Source organism: Carassius gibelio, chromosome B4 (genome assembly GCF_023724105.1).
Source record: "Carassius gibelio isolate Cgi1373 ecotype wild population from Czech Republic chromosome B4, carGib1.2-hapl.c, whole genome shotgun sequence".
Lineage (NCBI taxonomy): Eukaryota > Metazoa > Chordata > Actinopteri > Cypriniformes > Cyprinidae > Carassius > Carassius gibelio.
This window is the reverse complement of record NC_068399.1, coordinates 21179587-21201336: the sequence shown is the minus strand read 5'-3', so window position 1 is coordinate 21201336 and position 21750 is coordinate 21179587. Positions and strand designations below refer to the sequence as shown.

At 33.7% G+C, this 21750-nt stretch overlaps 2 protein-coding genes across 2 annotated transcripts in view; both read right to left on the bottom strand.

The window, feature by feature from the left end:
* Positions 1-21750, bottom strand: part of LOC127956567 (uncharacterized) — a 355838-nt gene that overhangs the window by 93647 nt on the left and 240441 nt on the right. The window lies entirely within an intron of this gene.
* LOC127956364 (probable methyltransferase-like protein 25) lies at positions 403-6413 on the bottom strand. The gene is made up of 5 exons (XM_052554228.1): positions 5734-6413; positions 4172-4319; positions 1544-1638; positions 1283-1312; positions 403-756 (listed from the first exon to the last, which is right to left on the bottom strand). The coding sequence occupies exons 1-5, from the start codon at positions 5941-5943 to the stop codon at positions 706-708; spliced, it is 534 nt and encodes a 177-aa protein (XP_052410188.1). The 5' UTR covers positions 5944-6413; the 3' UTR covers positions 403-705.

Genomic DNA, 21750 nt, shown 5'->3' with positions numbered 1-21750 from the left:
ACTAAAATGAATAGATTGTGTGGCACAGAAACAAAACAAATCCAGCATGACATAAAATCTATAATGTACTTTATATGATGGTGCATATGATGGACAGAACAAAAGATGTAGACTTAATGATTTTAAAATATATATACACATGCACTTATAAATATAAAATATTTTTAAATAAAAAGTAGTCATAGATATCTAAAGAGAACAAGACATAAAGACTTAATGATTTTCAAAACACACATAATAAAAAAAAACATTAAAAAAATGAATGTACTAATTTATATTGACAAGAAAATACATAAAAATACATATATAATATTACAAAAAACATTAAATAAAAATTAATAAACACACACACACACACACATATATATATATATATATTTATAATTTTACAAAAAAATATTAATTAAGAAATTACACTTCATATACTTATTCATTTATATTGACATAATATACACACATACATAATAAATACATAAAAGTTTATGTATTTAGATGTCTATTTATATAATCTGTGCTGTAAATTAATAAAAGTATAGTGTGTGTGTGTGTGTGCGTGTGTGTATAGAGAGAGATAGATTAAGAGAGAGAGAGAGTAAAATAATTTTCAATTTTAAGTAAATATTTTACTTAAATACTTATTTCCTGACAAACATCCAATATTTGGTTATATTTCTCTTTAAACCATGAAGATTTGCTGTAGCAATCTCATAAAATAACATGAAGGACGGCCCGATAAAAAAGTGACTCCATAGGCAGCTGAAACAGACAAGAAACCAAGTTAACCACGATTACATTTCAAAGCTAATTTTGCTTTACTTACACAACGCATGCTTACTTGGTTATGTTTGCTTACTTATTTATATTCTTAATTATTTCATTTGAAATGTTTGTACCATTTGTGACAACTCTGAAAACAGATTGTTTCATATTTTCCATGACAATTATATAATCCAAACAATCAGACATGCACAAGATAGAAAGAGTTTGTTCATGCTGACTGTTTCACCTCTGTACTTTCAATCGTTTTTTAAAAGAGAATAGTTCAAATTAAAATACACAGTGCTTCCAGTTGAATTTGGAAGCACTGTGCATATGCATAGGTGCATACGCTGTTCATTCTGGCATTCATGTTTGACCAACACATTACAATCAGCTGTGCAAACAGCCTCGGTCACATTAGATTGAAGTCTTTATATGCAAATCCTGCAGTGGAAATGAGTTTCTAATCAAAAAAGTGAATATTGTAAGATACATGAGTCACATGACACAATCAGATACTCACCCCTCCTCCAACAGACACTCTCTCCAGAGCCTGAGAGGGGAATGAAAAGCTTGAATTGAAAAAGTAGTGATAACTCAACACAAATTTTCATGATTTGATGGTCGCCTTCAGCTTATTGGCAATGTTTTTTTTTAAAACACCTAAAAGATTATGTATTTATAGTTAAAACCTTATGCAACATGCATCAGCTAATAAGCAAAGGATGTGGTTGAAGATGCGTGGGCAACGTGATGTTATTTGTGACGTGTGAGGCAGACTTACGAGACACGCTGACATCCGTGCATTTCGACCACAGAAACACTCCTGAGCCTTCAGATACTGACTCACAGGGAAACCACACACACCATCAACACACCCTGAACAACAACCACAGAACAACACGGAGATGAAAAACTGTACAGCTTAAGTTTTAACATAAAGTACTGTTCAAATGTTCAGAGTCAGAAGATCTTTTAAAAATAAATTATACTTGAAGAGAGCATGGATGCATTAATATTGATAAAAACATTTATAACGTTATAAAATGTCTATTTCAAATGAATGTTGTTCTTTTGAACTTTTTTTTTCCATCAAACTGTCCTTTATGTATATATATATATATATATATATATATATATATATATATATATATATATATATATATATATATATATTATTATTATTTTTTTTTTTTTTAACCTTGATAACAATAATAAATGTTTATAAATCAACAATTCACTATATTAAACTTATTTCTGAAAGATCTTGTGACACTGAAGACTAGAGTAATGATGCTGAAAATGTAATAATATTTCACACTTTTACAGTTTTTTATTGTATTTTTGTAGAGACCTTCAAAAACAGTAAAAATCTTAACAACCCCCAAAATTTTTATTGCATTTTAAAACTAATCACCAAACATTTTGGATGAGAACCTGTCGAACACGTGTCATTCAAACAAGACCCACACTGCGGCTCGAGGTCTATTCAGTGCAGACAAACACTGTTTACTCCAGCTATCATACTAATCTAAACCACGCCAAACTGAACAGGATCCAGAGTCCAGCACAGGCCTGAAAAATGTGTTTGTGATACAGAATGAGCTGTGCGTAAGAAAAATGCCTGAGAGAGGGACAGTGTACAAAACAATATCAGTGATTTCATTCTAAAAGGTTTGACTCATTGCGAGTGAACTTTAACACTGTCTTGAGGCGACCAGCTGCTGTTGGATGATAAACTGAGTCTTCAGTTCATGTTTTATAATACAAAAATGTATAACTGAAGTGTTTTTTTTTTTTTTATGAAAATGCAAATGTAATGCACTATAAATAAGCGACTGCTTAATGAATGCTGTTGGTGGGTGGGACTTCCTGTTTTCTGTTTAAGTAGGACACATTGCGGGGGGCTCTTCTGAATTGTGTCAGCAAATGCAGGGCCTGAGAAGAGATTTCGTGGAAGAGTATTACGCTGTCAAAATGAAAAGACCATAGAAATACATTCTGGTATGCAAGTGAAATTCTATGCAAAATCATGGTGTGAGTAGCACAGAAATGACACACTTCACCTTTAAACGCACAGCATGCTGTAATCATACAGAGTTTTTGAGACACATATGAAACTGCATTTGTTTCATTAGATTTAGTTTTTTTCTGCAGAACAAATGTGCTTGTAAAGTGAGCCGCTGAAGCCCTGAAAACACTGACATCATCAGACTGAAAACACCACATGCTGTAGTCTTCTTGAGTTCATGAGATCAGTCTGATGAAGGGAAGAGTGTTTGTGATGTCAGTCCAGCTTTTGCACACACTTCTTGTGTTTTAGCTCTGTCCCTGCAGCAATCGAGGGTCTGTGATGTGATCAGCAGGCTTTAAAAGACACTGAGATATTATTGTAGACCTGCTGTGCTTCATAACGCAGTAATTACGTGATCAAAATATCAGATTTTGTAGGCACTCGAATCGTTTCTGCACTGTCTGCTCAAAGAGAACGTTTCTAAGAGGCAGAGAGAAACCACATGCTCTCTTAAAGCTAACACCAAGTTAGAAAGTCCACCTAAAAAAAAAAACTGTAAAACTTGTCATCATTTAATTATTCTCATGTTGTTCCAAACCTGTGTTCTTTATGAACATAATCTGAAAAAAGTGTCTTTGTGCTTTTTGTCCACAAAATAAAAGTAAGTGGAGCCTAATGGGGTTGTTTTAGAGACTAGTAAACTCATAATTAAATTACAGTTAAACAACAACAACAACAACAATAATAATAATAAACGATTAAGTAATTTATTTAATAAACAACTATTTATTATTTATTCTAAAACAATGTATTATTTGTTATAAAATAACACAAGTTAATAATAAGAATTTTGACTTATTATGTTACAAAAACATGTTGACATGTTACATTTATTATCATTGTTGCAGTCATTATATTTACTATATTAATTAAATTACATTGTATATTATATTGTTCCAATTTTTATAATTATGTGTTCACTGAATACACTGAGTAATAATTATTATTATTATAGTGTTATATATATATATATATATATATATATATATATATATATATATATATATATATATATATATATACATACATACATACACAAAACATTATATATTTTATGTATTGTGAAATAATTATTTATTTACTAAACAATCAAGAACAAAAATATTCATTATAAAATAATAACACATTTTCATAATAATAATAATAATAATAATAATAATAATAATAATACATTATTGTTTTTATTATTATTAAAAATACAGGTATAGGGCTGCACAGTGCAGGAAAAAATATTATACAAAGAAATGCATTTCCACAGAGCTTGTCTTGATTGAAAACTTGTTCATCCGTTCTAATAGAGACTGATCTGCCCACGTGTGTGTGTGTGTGTGTTCTTACCCTGTCTGTCCTGATCAAACTCTTCAGAGAGCAGATGGTAGCAGCAGTCCACACTGCAAACGGCGCGCAGCTCCTGTTTGGCCCCGAACATCCTCAGAGTGCTGGGGGCCAAATCTCCACACGTATGCAGACCAACCAGAACCGCATCCTGGGTACCAGCCAGAGAAAAGAGAGAGAGAGAGAAAGAAAGGGGGTAATTTAGTGAAATCAACACAGATCGTTTGCCATCTCTCATTGATCATAAATAATGTGCTATGGACACATCCAAGTCCCTCTCCATTCTTGAGCTCAATTTCACCTAATTAACATGATTAGGATAATCACAGTCGTCTCGCTGAGCTGTAACAGCAATGATACAACTTCAGGTCTATAATCAGAGCCAGCAGCTGGACAACTAAAGTGAAGTGAAGTGAAGTGAAAGTGACATTCAGCCAAGAATGGTGACCCATACTCAGAATTTGTGCTCTGCATTTAACCCATCCAAAGTGCACACACACAGAGCAGTGAACACACACACACACACACTGTGAACACACACCCGGAGCAGTGGGCAGCCATTTATGCTGCGGCGCCCGGGGAGCAGTTGGGGGTTTGATGCCTTGCTCAAGGGCATCTAAGTCGAGGTATTGAAGGTGAAGAGAGAACTGTACATGCACTCCCCCCACCCACAATTCCTGCCGGCCCGATACTCACACTCACAACCCTTCGATTGCGAGTCCGACTCTCTAACCATTAGGCCACGACTTCCCCTTGATCCTGAATATCATATCAAATTAATACATAGTGCATTTACGAGGACAAAAATAAGTAATGCTTTAAATAAAAAATATTTCACACCCACTTATTAGCACAATATTATATGATGATATAACATTATAAAAACAACGATGTCAAATTATTTTATTCATTAATTATAATGATGATAATTAGTATAATTGTAATTATAAAAATGTCAATGTTTGTATATTATAATATTAGTAATAGTAGACATTAAAATGATTACAATTACATTTTAATAATAATAAAAATAATAATACAGAAATAACTATTATAATTAATGTTGTTTTCATTGTAGTTATTTATTATCTCTATTTAATATATGTATTTTATTTATTTCACAATGAATAATAAATTAGTATTATTTCTATTCTTACTACTACTACTATTTTAACAATTTTTATTAACAACTGTTAACAACTATTTTATAATTATTATTATAATTATTATTATTTAACAATGAATTAAATGACTGATTCTATAAATCATATCGTATTGTTGTATATTTTGTAAACATTGTTCTGCCCTGGTACTTTTTTTAGAATTAGAATTTTAAAATTATTAGTATAATTGTTCATCTTTATTTATTAAACCTTACTTTTTTAACATATTTACACAATTTTTCTTAAAATTATTCTAAAATGTATTACTAATTATTAATTAATTAATTAATTGAAAACATAAAAATAATAAGAACAACAGTTATTATTGTTATTCTTACTACTATTATTATTATTATTATTTATTTATTTATTCTCCCTTGGACAAAAGGATAATCTCTTCACCTCCAGCTCTGTGATCAGCGTCTTGAGCTCAGTTTCTGCGGTGACATATGAGGTCAGAGGGGAAAACAGGCCGTCGTCTCTGATGTTCCCCCTTCCTTCTCCAGCTTTCCTCTCCAGATTCAATCTCTTCCTCTTCTCTCTTTCCTCCAGACTCAGCTGGCTGTGGTTGACGCGGGGAGAGACGTCTTCTGTGACGTCTAGAGGCAGCATACTGAGGAAGCTGCTTCCTGAATCTGAATCATTCAGGTCTAATGGACATTCTCCAGCATCATCTGAAGCAGATAAATCATTGGGGACTTGTTTTGATAAAGCACTGCTATCCGCTCGAGCCTCAAAGCTTTACTTTTCCTCAGTAATAAAGTTTTTGAGGCCATCGCTGTTTTCAAAGTTTCTGCTGTGTTGTATACTCGCATCCTCACTGTCCAAAGTTTGCTTCCTAGTGGCTTTGTTTGGTTTCTGATAAGCTTTGGAGAACTTCTTCAGTTTCCTGTTCCTCTCCTGAGCTCCATGTGTGTTGGTGCTGGAGGAGTCGATCCCGAACACTTGCAGGTTGAACCGCATGGACAGATAGGAGCACAGGTAGCCTTTCCCTGAACCCACGTCTATCACCTGACAAGCAGAAACATGATCAAAAGACTAAATTCAGTTTGTTTTTAACTAATTACATTTCAATCATTTTTACCTGTTTACCTGTACTCTGCAGTATTTGGCCAAACTAGCCACAACCTCAGACATTGCCTGCACCTCATGGGCCTTCTTACAGTTCATAAACTCATCCGGTGTTACTGCTTTGTCTGATGGGAATTACAGACAATGCATGACATATGACCTTCTAATAATAACATGAATTTGGCATGCATAATAATCACAATAAAGATCCAGTGGAATCTAAATGTGGTTTTCAGTGCTTCTGACTGCAGTTACCTGCAGTAGTGTCTCTAGTCATCAGTCTCAGATTCTGCATCAGATCTTCCAGCTGCATACAGACCCCCAGACCTTGTAAACAGTGGGCTTTCGCTGCCCACCAACTTCTTTGAGGCATTGCAGAAACAAAAAGTAGTGTTTTCCTTAATATAAAAATAATAATAAAAAATAAAATGAAACACACACACACACACACACATATATATATATATATATATATATATATATGTGTGTGTGTGTGTGTGTGTTTCATTTTATTTTTTATTATTATTTTTATATTAAGGAAAACACTACTATATATAAATAAAATAAAATAATAAATATTATATATACTTTTTTACGCAAATCAAAGTATCTTACCTTCTATCGCCCTCATGCGGTCTTGTGTGGAACTGACAGCACACAACACTTCCTCAGGACTCACACACATAAACGTGCTCCAAACACCCACAGTGTGCGCATTTGAGATACTTAATGAAATGGAGAAAAAGCGATTAAGAGAATCTATTTTCTTTTAAAGTGTCCACGGGTATGTCATTAAATCACATTGTTCACGGGCACAGAAAAGAGAGAATATTTAGTGAGAGCAGGATGAGCAGCAGCTGTTGACACAGTATTTAAGACGTAAGTAATCGAATTAGGAAATGATTCCTCTGAGCAACCGAATGCGCGCAGCCAATGTTGAGTGTACCGGTGTGCGTTTTGTTGAATGGCGATATCGAATATGTTGCCCTCACACAAATGGTGTTCATTTTGATTTTTTTTTTTTTAGCAAACAAACAAATGTACATACAAATTAGGTACTGAATAAACAATATTAACAATTCTCCGAGGCAGACATAGTTGCAAATACAATATGTAATAGTGATGTAATACATTAAATAGCGAAAAGGGATTAAAAAATAAATAAATAACAATAATAATAAAAAAACAACAACCTTACAATAAAATAAAAATAAAAGAGCAATCATAGATAGCTAATTTCTTACAAGGGGTAGCAAGTAGTTATTGGGTACTTAGTTCACTGAAGAAGCTGGCAACTGCAGTAGCTTTTTCATTTGAAAGAGCATCAAGAGAAGCAGCAAAACATTTAAGTTCATCAGAAAAGTGAGGAAAGGATGGAGGGGTTTTCAGAAATCTGCATTTATGAATGAAGTATTTAGCAACATCAAAAAGGTTGTTAACCAAGTAATGTTGTAAGCATCTTTCTTAAGCCCACCAAACTTAATTTGTTTGTATTCAAGGGGATTTACCCATGTAATTACGCATGACATTTCACTGCACAATTGAGTCCAAAACAACTTTGAGTAATTACATTTAAAAATATATATGTTCGGTGGTTCCAATATCACTATCACAGAATTGACAAAAGTTTTCTCCAATATCAAATTTTGATTTGAGAAGTTCTTTAGACGGGTATATATCATATTTTAAAATGAAGTTCTTTTACTTTAGAGACTTGGAAAGGTAAGATAATTCATTCTCAGTTCCTTTACCTCTTTAGTGTTAAATTCTTTGAAAACATAATATCGTTTAATTCTATTTGGATAAAGTTTATTAATGAAGACATTTCTAATATATTTGTTATTAAATTTATGATCTCTAATAAACAAATTACCCAAACAAGGAGATGGGAGAGAGAATGTTACAGAGTAATGTGAAAGAATCCCTTTTACTAATAATACCATGTGTTTTGGGTATGGCATTTACAACACTGTAAAACTCTTTAGGATGACAAATCCATATTTTAAAAAGAAATCCCTTGTAATTGAGAACATTTCCATAAATGTCTGCCATGTCCAATAGGGAAAGAATATTATATTGAAACCAGTTTTCATATAATAAAGATTTGTTATGGTGCAAAATAAAACGATTGTTCCAAATACAAGTTTTGTGTCGACTAAAATTGTGAGAAAATGCTATTTTCCAACAAAGGAGAACTTGTTGGTGGAATGCAGACAATTTAAGAGGTAATTTGGATATATCAAAGTCACATCTAATCAAAAAATCCAAGCCATCTACTTTCCCAAATATTGAAGAAGATACAATGAACCATAAGCAGTTTGTATTACAAAGAAATTATCTTAACCACTGAGTTTTTAAAACACTATTCATTATTTCTAAGTCAATAACATTTAAACCCCCTTCTTCATAACTGTGAACTAAATCATTTTTGTTAATATAGTGATGCTTATTTTTACAGATAAAGTTAAACAATGCAATATTACATTCTTTTAGTAAATGAGGTGGGATAGCTAAGGAGGAGGCTGGATAAACGAACCTGGAGAGTAATTCCATTTTAGTCAATAAAACAGATATCTCTTTGTAGCCAGTTATTGAGTTATTGAGAATTGCTTTTGCTTTTGAAAGATTTTTAACAAAACTTTCTTGGACACTTTGATTACTATCTCTAGTAATAGTTATCCCCAAATATTTTACACATGTTTTTATGGGTATGTTACATAAAGAGTCTAATTTGCTGCCATGAATTGCAAGTAACTTTCACACTTTACACTCAAATTTAAGTGTAGGCCTGATGCTTTGGAAAATAGATTAACTAGTTGAATGGCTTTATTAATCTGAAATTTGTCCTTTAAAAAGATCACTGTATCATCAGCTAATTGACTTATACCAATTTGTCTTCCAAATACACTGCGTCTATCAAAGTTGCTATTTTTATCTATCAAGATAGCAAGCATTTCTACTGCCAAGATAAATAGAAAAGGGGAAATGGGACATCCTTGTCTTATTCCTCCTGAAATGTTGAATCTCTGGGATGTTCCAAATTAAAGGGATATAGAACTATTGATGTCTTTATATCACATTTTTATAAAAGAAATACATTTCATGCCAAAACCAAATTTTTCGAGGGAGTTAAATATCAAATTATGTTCGATCGTGTCAAATGCCTTTTTAAAATCTAAAAAGAGAATAAAACCAATCTGATGTTCGGTGTTCATTTTGAACAGGAATGCCTTACTATCATCCGTACGTCATTATTGTGCATCCTTCTTTACGCGAGAAATAAACAACCGTTTTGTCCACAAATTAGAATATGTTAACGTGAACATGGCACCTTTTAAACAAAATGCAAAAAATAAAGGTCCGATTAAAGGAAAATACTTCAGTACAAATGTGCACATGGTTGTTTAACACACAACGCCCAAAATAAAAGAAAATGGGTTCCAGAGGACAACGTTTTTGATGGTAGTTTAAAAGAATAGTCCACTTTAAACTTAACCACTAAACAAATTATCATTTAAGAAAATGTATTTTAAATGTAATAAGTTAACACTGAATAAACAAATCTGACATATAATTTGTTATGTTACATAAATAATTACTTTTTCGTGTCATTACATTTCATTAGGATTAACTGAGAATAAAATAACAGCAACAATCAAGTGTATAATACTGCGCTGCTGCATTTGTCCAGCAGATGGCAGCAAAACACTTCTTATTGTAAAGAGAAGCAGATAAGAGTCTTGTCTCTGTGTTGCTGCATGAGGACTTGAGGACTTCTATTATGTGGAATGCCAAAGATGGAAGAATAATAATAGTAAAAAAGAAGAAGAATAATAATAAAAGAGTATATATATATATATATATATATATATATATATATATATATATATATATATATATATATATAGATAGATAGATAAAATGTGTAAAAAATGAATTTTATATTTCATTTTTTATGTAGAATTGTATTTTTCAACATTTATTTTCATTTATTTATTTATTTCAACATGTATGTATTATTTATATATGCATTTATGCCACATTTTACTAAATGTGGAAAATATATAAATGTTGACAAATACATATATAAATAAAAGAAAAATACGAAAATAAACGTATATATAAATAAAAAATAAATGTGTAAAAAAATGCAACTATACAAATACTGACATACTTAATATTTGTTGAGAACAGAGTAAGGAAATAATAAGGAAGAATCAGTTTGAGTATTGAGAATCACTTTATCTGAACCCAGTTATTTGATAACAATAATTTATTCAGTCACTCAGATTTTGTTTTGAAATACTAATTTACAATTTCCAGAAAATAATTGAATATGTCTTCCAATCTCATTGGAAATCCTGCTCTTTTTGCCTAAAACTAGAAGCCATTTGTTTTGGAATTGTCCTTTCAATCCTTTTGGAGTAATATTAATGCTTTAATTTTTCTGAATGTATTACGTGATTTTTCTTTGTATGATAATTATTTTTGGATTAGTGTTATCTTAAACACTAACAATACAAAAAAGCACTTCACATTGTAACTATCTGGGGTGTACATTATTTTTTAATAATTCAATGGTCCGTCATCAATTATTACTTGTAGTCCATTACTGATTAGACATTACATGATGAAAACTGCAGTTATAGCGTAATTCATTTTAATGATGAATGGTAATGTATTCTGACTACTTCTTAGATAACTTTTTTATCTAACTTGATTTAAACGTTCCATTAGACGTACCATGTTGATATAAAAAAGCAAATAGAATGCAAAATTTATCATCATTATACAATGTATTAAAAATGACATTAATTCAGGGTTTCCCAAACTGGGCTTAATGTAAAAACTGCAGTGGGTTTGTGATTAAAAAGCTAATAATTATTTAAATCATAAAAATGTACACTTGAACACTAAAAACAGATATATTTTATTTTAAGTCTTTCAGGTCATATTTCTCAGTTCAACAGTTAAGGTCCTTCTGAAAATGATGAGGACTGCTATACAGAGGGGTTACCAGGATGTCATGTTTGGGGGGGCATTTGGCGTTTTTTGGGGGGAAACATAAACAACTGAAAAAATCGGCGCAAAATTAAGCTATACTACACACAATCTGTTTTAGTGCATATCTTTTTCTAAGCCAGGAACCCAGAGACAGGTACAGGGCCCCTATTAGACTATAGGGCTGTCACATAAAAGTTAGTTAAACCCGGTCAACATTAATAATATGATGATGATATTATTATTATTATTCACAGATTCATATATAGAACAGATCACAGTGATTGCCTGATGATGAGTGACAGGTGTTTGCTTGTGAGAAGACTTGCTACACGAGTTGGCTTTTTTTAAATGAATCTGAAGTCATGTTTGTATAGACAAGAGGTAAATTAATTTGTTTCTTCTAAGCTGTTCCAGACGTAGGTGCTACCATAAATTTGCCAGTTAGCCTCTTATAAGTTTCTTTGTGAATGCGGCCCCAGGTAAAAAAAAAAACAGTATGAGAACAGTATTTGAATGGTATTTTCTGGTTGTAAGTGGCTTTGGATAAAAGTGTCTGCTAAATGAATAAATGTAAACATGTAGGCCTAGATAAAAGGGAACATATTAGGCTACAGGGGGTAAGGAGACTTAGAGAGTTGAAATAAAAGATATTTTTGAAGAAAAAAACCTGAATGAGTTTCCTTCTTCTGCTAAACATAAGCATTATTTTGAAGCAAACCAAACAGTTGCTGGTTCACAGTGACTTCCAGAGTATGTTTTAATACTATCAAAGTCAATGTGAACCAGAAACCGTTTGGTTACACAGATTCTACAAAATATCTTCTTTTGTGTTCAGCACAAGAAAGAAGTTAATATAGGTTTTGGACAACATGTGAGTGTATAAACAATGACAGAAATTAAATTTTAGGGTGAACTATCCCTTTAATTCACACGGCAGCATGTACTGCCTACTGTCCCTTTAAGACCTCCATGCATACAGACATGCATCCTCTTTCAGTTGTTTACTTTCATCTTAGACATATCCAACTTAGTCTATACATAAACCTTGTGTGTTTCGACAGTATTAGCACAGAACATAACTTAGAAATCAGGCACAGTTTGAAGGGCTTTTTCGTTTTCGTTTTTTTTTTTTTTTTTTTTTTTTTGTCAGAAAAGCACAGGAATGAAACGTTTAAATAAGCAGTAAGGATTTAAAGCAGATACAAAAAAAAAAAAAAAAAAAAAAAAAAAACTAGAACTGCAGCTGATAGAATGTGCGCTGCGGCACAATGCAACGATATTTCTTCAAAAGCAGATCGTGGAGACATTTTTATCGTCCACAACCAAAAATATTAACATATTACCCTCGGCAGAAATTGAGGACAGGGGGCAGACCGGACCGCGAGGGCACTTTAGCGTTGGACCTCAAAGTCGTAGCCGCAAGTCGCAGAATTCTCTGACTTTCAAAAAACCCTGTTTCAGTCAAAATCACGATGTTCCGCTCTCAATGCACTTCGATCCCATATGCTGTTTTGGGGTGGCAACTGGAGTGGCAAAGCTCATTTGTGCCACTCTTGTGGACACGCCACTGTCTAAGGCTCTGCCAGGTAAACATTTCATTGGCGTTCTATTCTCACATGATGCACTTTTCCTGAGCCCGTAAGCCTGAAACGCGCGCGCACTGTCAAACAGCGCCAAACTGGATTTTTGTTGGGTCAGACTCATCTGCTACTGATGGAAAAATATGCACAAAACAATCAACTTTTAAATGTTTATTTATCATCAGAGGGACAGTCCGTTTCTCGGGGAGGCAGGGCTTATCCTAGGGGAGGCACTGCCTCCCCCAGCCTCCCCCTAGACAAGCCCCTGCTGCTATAGTGTTTCACAGATAGACATCAGCAGTATTTAGTAACTTGCAAATATTATTTGTGTCATACATGATCTCATTTATTATGAGGCGCTTTTTTTTTCACCCAAATTCAGAAACATGGTTTGAAAATGTATCGAAAGAATAAATCGATCGTTTAATATTGTGAATATAGCCAAAACTAAATGTGACACAAATAATAATTTTAGAGAGTAAATTTTAAAAGCAGAGAGAGAGAAAAAATATGAATTTGGGAGAGTCAATAAATTATTAAGGATTTACTGTCATTGTGTGGATAATATGTAATAATGTTATCAATAAAAAAGTAACTTTAATCTAATTGAGCATTTTAAAATGTAATATACTCTAATTATGAATACTTGATTTTTGGAATATGATTACATTACTACCCAGCTCTGGAAAACATTTACTGTGTGTAGGCTACTTTGGTAATAATAAATGACATATAAAGTATTATCATCACTTTACTTTTTTGTAAATTAGCCTACTTAATATTTACCATCAAAAGTGTATTTTATTTCATGATCTAAATTTAAATGAGCTTTTATTTATATCAGGTTTTAAAAATAGTCAGCAAACCAACTTTTTTTCATCAACATGAAAAAGAAAGATAGAATATAATGACCTGGCCACATATTTGTTTTGACACCTGAGAACCACAGATTAATACAAATAATCAGAAACATTGATTAAAACGGTTTACGTACACGACACAAAGGATAGTGTTCTCCTCAGAGGAGCCTCACTGACTCAGAAAGAACCTCTGTTGGGTTGTGTTCATATCTCAGAGCATTTTTGTCTTATTGGAGACATTAGAAGTGGTCTGGATAAATAATGACACTTACAAACTTTAATAGCTGTTGGATTTAAGATAAAAAATTGTATAGTCTAATTATTCAGAATAATTGTATATTTAGATTCAGAACCATTAGCTGGACTACTTTATGAAATCGGTAATTGTACAAAAAAAAAAAAAAAATTCTGATGCTGATGTTGTTGGTTCACAGAATAACAATTGTGCAATTATTGGGTGGTTATTTTTTTGGGTGGTGGAGTGATGGGTGGGGGGCTGTAGGTACTTGGGTTTATGTCCCCACCAATGTCAAAAGCAAACATACTCCGATGGTAGTCCCTCTCCCAAGATGATTGTGAAAATATATTTTGATTATGAAATATAATTGTTTATTAAAAATATATATATAGTTGCCAAATGCATGGGCTTTCTAGAATTAATATGATGCTACTATAGCAACAATTTAGCACAGTGTTTCACAAAGTCGCATTTTAATTGTTACTCTGAAACTAATTCCTAGGCCTACTGAGTAAGCTATGATTACATTTTTTTTTTCGTGTTTAATAGAGAGCTAGATGAGTTAGAAGTTTGTTCATTATTTCGCTGCATTGTTATTTTTTGCTGGTGTTTAAGTTGTTCTTAAAATGATGCATCTGTTAAAAGGGTCGTAATGAATGTATTATGTCAGGGACCCAGACAGCAAGCAGTTTCGGCCCAGAACCGGCTCACGTGAAATCCATGCAGGCCAGATTTGGGCCATTTTTAGGCTGAAACTGCTTGCTGTCTGGGGAATCGGTCACAATGAGCTTGTGTTTCATTGTAAAGCAGACATAACTCAGGACACATTGTTCATTCCACTGCTGTACTTTTCCATTGTATTTCAATGTAACTGCGCTACTTGACATTTTGAATCGTCTCAGGTCTCTAGCCACCAGTGCTGCGCTGGCGCCGGCTATGAAGACTATTTTACTGAACTACAGTTTCCATAGGAGAAAAATCATTAAGTGCTTCAAATTGCATACTGTTAACAAAATATTTTTTTAAACAGCAGTTGTCCTACTGTACTAATAAAAACAATGATACAACGACATAATCACATTAGCACAGTGAATAACACGGCGCATACATTACAAAGCATACATCGTATTCAGATTTCAGAATGAACACTTTACATTTGTAATACATATGCTGAGATTTCTCGTTCAGATATTCACTACTGGAATATGAATGTTTTTTTGTTTTTGTTTTTTATAAAAAAGTCCTCCTTTAGTTACTATGCTGCCCGCAGTTGGAAACAGCTTCCAGAAGAGATCAGATGTGCTACAAAACTAGTCACATTTAAGTCTAGACTCAAAACCCATGTGTTTAGCTGTGCATTTATTGAATGAGCACTGTGCAATGTCTGAACTGATTGCACTATGTTTTCACTGTTTTTTTCACTATATTTTCAACTTGCTTTGCGTTGCCTTGACTAATAAGCAGGGGGAATGACCAACATTAAACAATCATTTACAGGCTTAGGACATCTGCATTGTAAGAATGTATAGTGAGACTTCAGAGATAAATACTGTGTATTGTTAGGTGACGTTTTCTCGTTTCTTTTCTCACTGCATGATTTTCTAATGTGTGAGAATACTAGAGCAAAGCATGAGTATGTTGATTTTATTAATAAAAATAGGATAAATGCTTCATAACGGGACTATACTATTCTCACAAATTCCATTCCTGCTAAATTGTTATTTTTAATGATGTCTAAAATATATTGAAGAAAATACATTGTAATTTTAGTTTAATTATCACTAGATTATTTATTAAAGGCTTTAATATTATGGATAATACATTTACAAGCTTATTTTTGATAAACTTTGTTACTGCTAATAATGGTTCAACTTTTAAAGCTCATGGAAAGTGGTTGGCTCTTTATCCAAATGTTAATTTTCAGAAATTATAGGCAGTCCCAAACCAATTTTGTTTTACTAATAAAATAAAATAAGTTATTTTAAAATGATTCATCATTTTTACCTCTGCAAGAAATATTTAAGTAAATTTATAAAAAATATTTCTCCACTCTGTTCTTTTTGCCAAGAAGAGGAAGAATCTCTTTCACATTTATTCTTCTTCTGTCTTCAGAAGATTCTAACAATTCTGGCTTCAGATCTCAGCATCTTTACGTCTTGAATTCTTTCGTCTATGTAACATTTCAGCAGTTAAGGTTCTCTTTCATTCTGTGGTTTCTGATAATAGAGAGCTAGAGGATGTCCTGGACTTTATTTGTATGATGGGAAAATTCAACATTCACAAAGCGTGATGCCTTAACATTAAACCATTTATTTAATTACCTTTTAATTGCTATTGTATCCCCTCATGTTTATGTTGTTTTTTTTTATGTTAACTTGTATATTTGTTTCTGCTTTTTCGGCCAGGTCACTATTGTAAGAGATTTTAATCTCAATGAGTTTTTTATCCTGGTTAAATAAAGAACGAATGAATCAGTAAAAAAATAAAAAATAAATATATATATATATTTTTTTTTAATTAAGATTTTTTTTTTTTTAAATAGATTAAATTAATTTAAAAAGAAAGATTATGCTAATGTCTGCTACTATAGTTAAACCATGGTAACCATGCACAAATTAACCATGTATTTACTACATACCATAGTTTAACCATGGTATTTGTACAACTGTGGTAACCATAGACAGTAAAAGAAAGATGTTAATAAAAAATACCCCCCCACCCTCCTCCAAAAAAAAAACATTTTTCTTTTTTGTTAAAGTCATTTTCTTGTGGTCTGTTTCTTTATTTGGTTGTGTTGTGAGTATTTTCAGCACATGTGATCTCAGACTGATGAAGATGTTTTATTTGCTGGTGCTTTTTCTATTTGCGTGTGTTTTCTGGAGTTGCAGCACATTAAGCTCTCGGTCCCCATAACAATGTCCTTTAACAAAATATTAACAGAACCATCAGTGAATGATATTTGGATATTTAATATTATGATATTATTAAGTTGAAGATACTGTAATCCATTAATGATGGGAGGCAGCTGAATGATGAACGATCTGAACTCAACACAATTATGTTTATTAGGGGTGCTCCGATCACTGAGAAGATGTGCCAAAAACCGCTGAAAATGAAGTGGATTTGCGCATCTTATCTATTAACAACGGCTCTGTGTAGTAACAGCTGCTCTACTTGAAATCAGGCACCTGATGGAATTAACCACTGATTACATAACCGGCTTTACTGACGAGATGCGCATTAACGATCGACCGATCGTGATCGGAGCACCCCTAATGTTTATACAAAGTCATTCAATGTCAGAAAATGACAGGTTTTTGTTCTCTCAAATTTTTAAGGATACATAATAAAAAAGATTTGTAACAGCGTCTGGAAAAACTCAAGCACCTTTCGAAAAGGTCATGAAAGCAAAGCATTTTTTTTCTGTCAAAAATTGCAATTGTATATTTCAGTACAGAATGTAACAAAACACTGTTAGACTGAAACATATAGTAAGATTGCTAAAACTTTAAAAGCTTTCAAAGCATCTGATGCAGTGTGTGAGGTTTGAGTTAAACAGCTCCTGTCTGTTTTCCTGGATCCTCCTCCACATCATCATAGTCTGTTATTGATAAACAAGAGAATGATTAATGTATCAATACATACAATAAAGTGCATGATAAAAAAAAAAAAAAACACTACAACACTAAAACGAGAAATACATTTTTAAATTATAAATTTATAAATAAATTACTTAAAGAGAAGTAAATTTAATTGAACTTTCATAACCACAGAAATTGGTCCTATAAAGTTATTATAAAGACTAGGGATGCACGATATTGGATTTTGGCCGATATTTTCAAAATAATTTTGGTCGATGCCGATACCGATATCGATATATATACAAATATATACTAATATATTTAAACTTTAATTTTACTGAAGAGAAATCCATGTATCTCTTCTGTACTGATTCTACCATAAATGTATTATTTTAAAAATGTAGACAGACATTCACATCTGAAAAACAGGTCAATAATTTCACTTGGAGAATATCGGTTTGGCTCATCGGCAGAAATATTCATATCGGCCGATACCGATGATGGTCATTTTAAGCTTTTATCGGCCGTTACCGATGTTGTGCAGATATTATCGTGCATCCCTAATAAAGACTAAATAAAGGTGTTAATAACGTACCACACATGTCACTCATATATTCTCTGACATTCTTCACATCATCATACTCCTCCTGAACACCCTCTGATAATAAATGTGGCTATTATTAATTAAATGAACAAATAGAAATATATCAGGGGTGACCAATCCTGCTCCTGGAGGGCCACAGTCCTGCAGAGTTTAGTTCTGAGCCCAATTAAACACCTGAACCAGCTGATCAAGTTCTTCAGAGTCACTAGAAACTTCCAGACAGGGGTGTTGGGACGAGATAGAGCTAAACTCTGCAGGACACTGACCCTCCAGGAACAGGTTTAGATACCACTGGACTACATACTTTATTTGGCACAATAATTTGAAGAAAAATAAATAAAAAACCCTGTTCCAATCTAGAAGGGTGAAAATTGAATCCCACACCTGCTTTATCATTGGAGAACTGTCGTATGATGATGACGTCATCATAGTTTTCTGGCAAGTCATCTACAACAAAATAATGAAAAATGAAATGCATCCATCAAATGAACAAATATTGGATATTGAAACTATGCAATAAAAATAATATACATACATAGTGTTACAATGTGTAGAAATAATTATAAGAACTAAACCTGTAGCATGTCTCAGTCCAGCAGTGATGACATCATCATAGTTCTCTGATGTGATTTGTTGCTTTTCTAAATGAGTTAAAAACAAAGAGAGAACAGACATTAGTCAGGGCAGAAGGGAAAGATGGGATAGAAGTACAGGGGGTTAAGTGGATCGTACTGTTGTTAATCAACATACTAATTGTTCAACTGACAACACATCTTTCCAAAAACTTTCAGTAATCACATACTTGAAAATGATGTGATCTAGAACCTTTGTACAGTGCATACCACTGTTAAGACTGTAAGACTGTCTGTCCCTCACATCCTCATTTTCATCTACATACAATGTGCTGTCTACCTTGACTAAAGTCTATAAACAGAAACAGGTTTACTGTTCACAGGCACAGAAGGTTAAAGAAGTGAAACCCATCAGCTGAAGTCACTCACCTGTTGGGCCTTCAGTGCTGGAGAAATCATTAAGGTATTCAGGTGTGGTTCTTTCTGCAGATTTTGCTTTAATAAAAAATAAATAAATAAATAAATAAAAACAATATCTAAATTATGTGTTGAATGGTGTATATAAAAACTTGCTATGTGAATGTTTTTATAATGTTTTTAATTAATTATATCTGCATTACACAACATACAGTAAACAGGGTTTAGTAGTGGGTGACATTAAAGAGCCACACAGATGGGAAATCAAAAATTACCTGTATTACAGTGTATGATGTAGCTGTCCATCAGTGTAAACGATGTGCAAAGTAATTAAACCAAAAACTACATGATTTATAAAGTTATTGGCTTCTAAAGTAAGGAGTCGACTCTGAATCGCTGAAGCGAGTCGTCATAGATTTCAAATATTTTGCCCATCTCTATGTACGTCCCTAGGAACACTTTGCATAATAATCTCCGCCTACCGTCTTGGGAGAAACGGAACTCTGACCTGCCCCCATCAACCGCCCCCAAACCCCCCCTCAGTGAATACTCAACGAAGAGACATGAGAGAGATATCTATAGAAAGTTTGACATGTCTACTTTAAAACTAAACAAGTGCTGCCGAAAACAGATATTCTGTGATAAAGTAATCCATATGAAAACAACGCAATGTCTGCTTTTCATGTCTCCCTTCGTGACCACGCCCCCGCGCTAAACGCACTATTCAGATTCAAACTGAAGCGTGCGGCTTGAATACACCCACACAGAAGAAAAAGCAGCGAGACTGTTCAAGTTTTTTATTTTACTGTTTGCTTCGCGGTGAAAGGAATAAGACATAATTCACCCCTATTCTAACGCATAGTTTACCGGTTGCGGAACAACAAATCAAACCTGACTATGTTAGTTGACCAATCAGAACACAGTATGCTACCGAAAGGTGGGGTTTAAGGAAACTGAATCTTTTGAACAGCTTCGCAAGACCGTTTGGGGATCTCTGAGAATTGAGGTAATTTTAAAATGATATTTTGACAAAATTACAATGTTTTTTAACCTTGGATGGATTTAAACCTAATGTACAGGACTTATAAACAGTGATAGGAAGCTTACAATTTTCATCTTACTGGCTCTTTAATATATTTAAGTCCTCCAACCTGAAAGAAGCTCATCAGCATCTTCATACCCAGAATGCTGTTCTCCAGAAAGGACACTTCCTGTTATGGAGTAAAACCATCAGACATGTTCACAATCACAAATCTGCCAAACCTCCACTTCCTTTGGACCACTCAACACTAATATTATGATTTCAAATCACACTCAAGGTCCCACAAATAAATCCTTGTGATTTCTTCCACTCAATCCTCTGTATAAAGTGATTATCCTGTTGATGACTACAAATCTAATATTATGACAGTTACTCACCCCTCTGAGTGAAGAGACTGTGTCTGTTAGTGAATCTGTGCTGAATCTCCTCATAAACGGCCTCAGTCTTCGTCCTGTGTCTCCTCTTAGAGAGAGCTGTGAGTGTAGACAGACAAACCTGCTGTCAGTTCACAACACATGAATAAGACACAATATGACAGTCTCTGGATCTCTCCTACCTCTCCTCATCACTCTGTTCTGCTGAATCAGTATAAGCAGTGGCACTAAGAGCAGTAAGAGCACAACTCCCAGAACAATCACAAGCACTGGGGGGACGGAGAGAGTTTGTGGAGGAGAGACTGATGTTGAGCACACTGGAGGAGAAACTGGAGGAGAAGCTGATGTTGATGAAGCAGGAGTAGAGGACACTGACACATCTGGCAAAACAGACACAAGCGCACGTTCAAAGCTATGAATGTTCTGAATATAACAACATTACACACTTTTAAAATGGTCTAAAAAAATATATTATTTCTCAGTATTTGGCTGTGACCTGCACATGTGAGTCCAGCGTGCTCTTTGTTGGAGCAGTCGGTGTGGTTTTTCAGGGAGAGAGGACAGTCCCACAGTTGAATCTCATTCCCTCTGCACTCGACTCTGTTCATCCACACAACACCTTCACCAGCACCAAAGACTGAATTCCCATCAGCCCTCAGTGCTGCTCCACAACCCAGCTGCCTGCAGACCACCTGAGCATCGCTGATGTCCCACTGATCATCACAGACTGAGCCCCACACAGCGTTATGATACACCTCCAGCCTCCCAGAGCACCGGCCCTTACCTCCACTCAGTCTGAGAGGAACATGATCTGAAACACACACATCACAAAAAAGTAGATACATTAATTGCCAGCAGAGTACTGTCTGAACAGCAGCGTCTGCACTGGAGTATGTGTGTGATCTTTTGTATATTCCAAGATGAAATCCTGCTGGTTTCTCATATTAAAACACCATTATCTTATGTCCCTGGTTAGATATGTTTTGAAGCATAGCAGCTGGTCCTGAGCTGGTTGTGAGCTGGTTTAAGCCGGTCCAAAGCAACTAGCTCCTGCTCATAACCAGCTTTGAACCAGT

Bases quoted from the DNA above. Each gene is read 5' to 3' on its own strand.
- LOC127956364 (XM_052554228.1), bottom strand. From the start codon at position 5,943: ATGCTGCCTCTAGACGTCACAGAAGACGTCTCTCCCCGCGTCAACCAC. The intron at 1,639-4,171 runs GTAAGAACACAC...GTTGTTGTTCAG, and splicing joins GTTTGATCAGGACAGACAGG to GGTGTGTTGATGGTGTGTGT. The intron at 757-1,282 runs GTGAGTATCTGA...TGTCTGTTTCAG, and splicing joins GAGTGTCTGTTGGAGGAGGG to CTGCCTATGGAGTCACTTTT.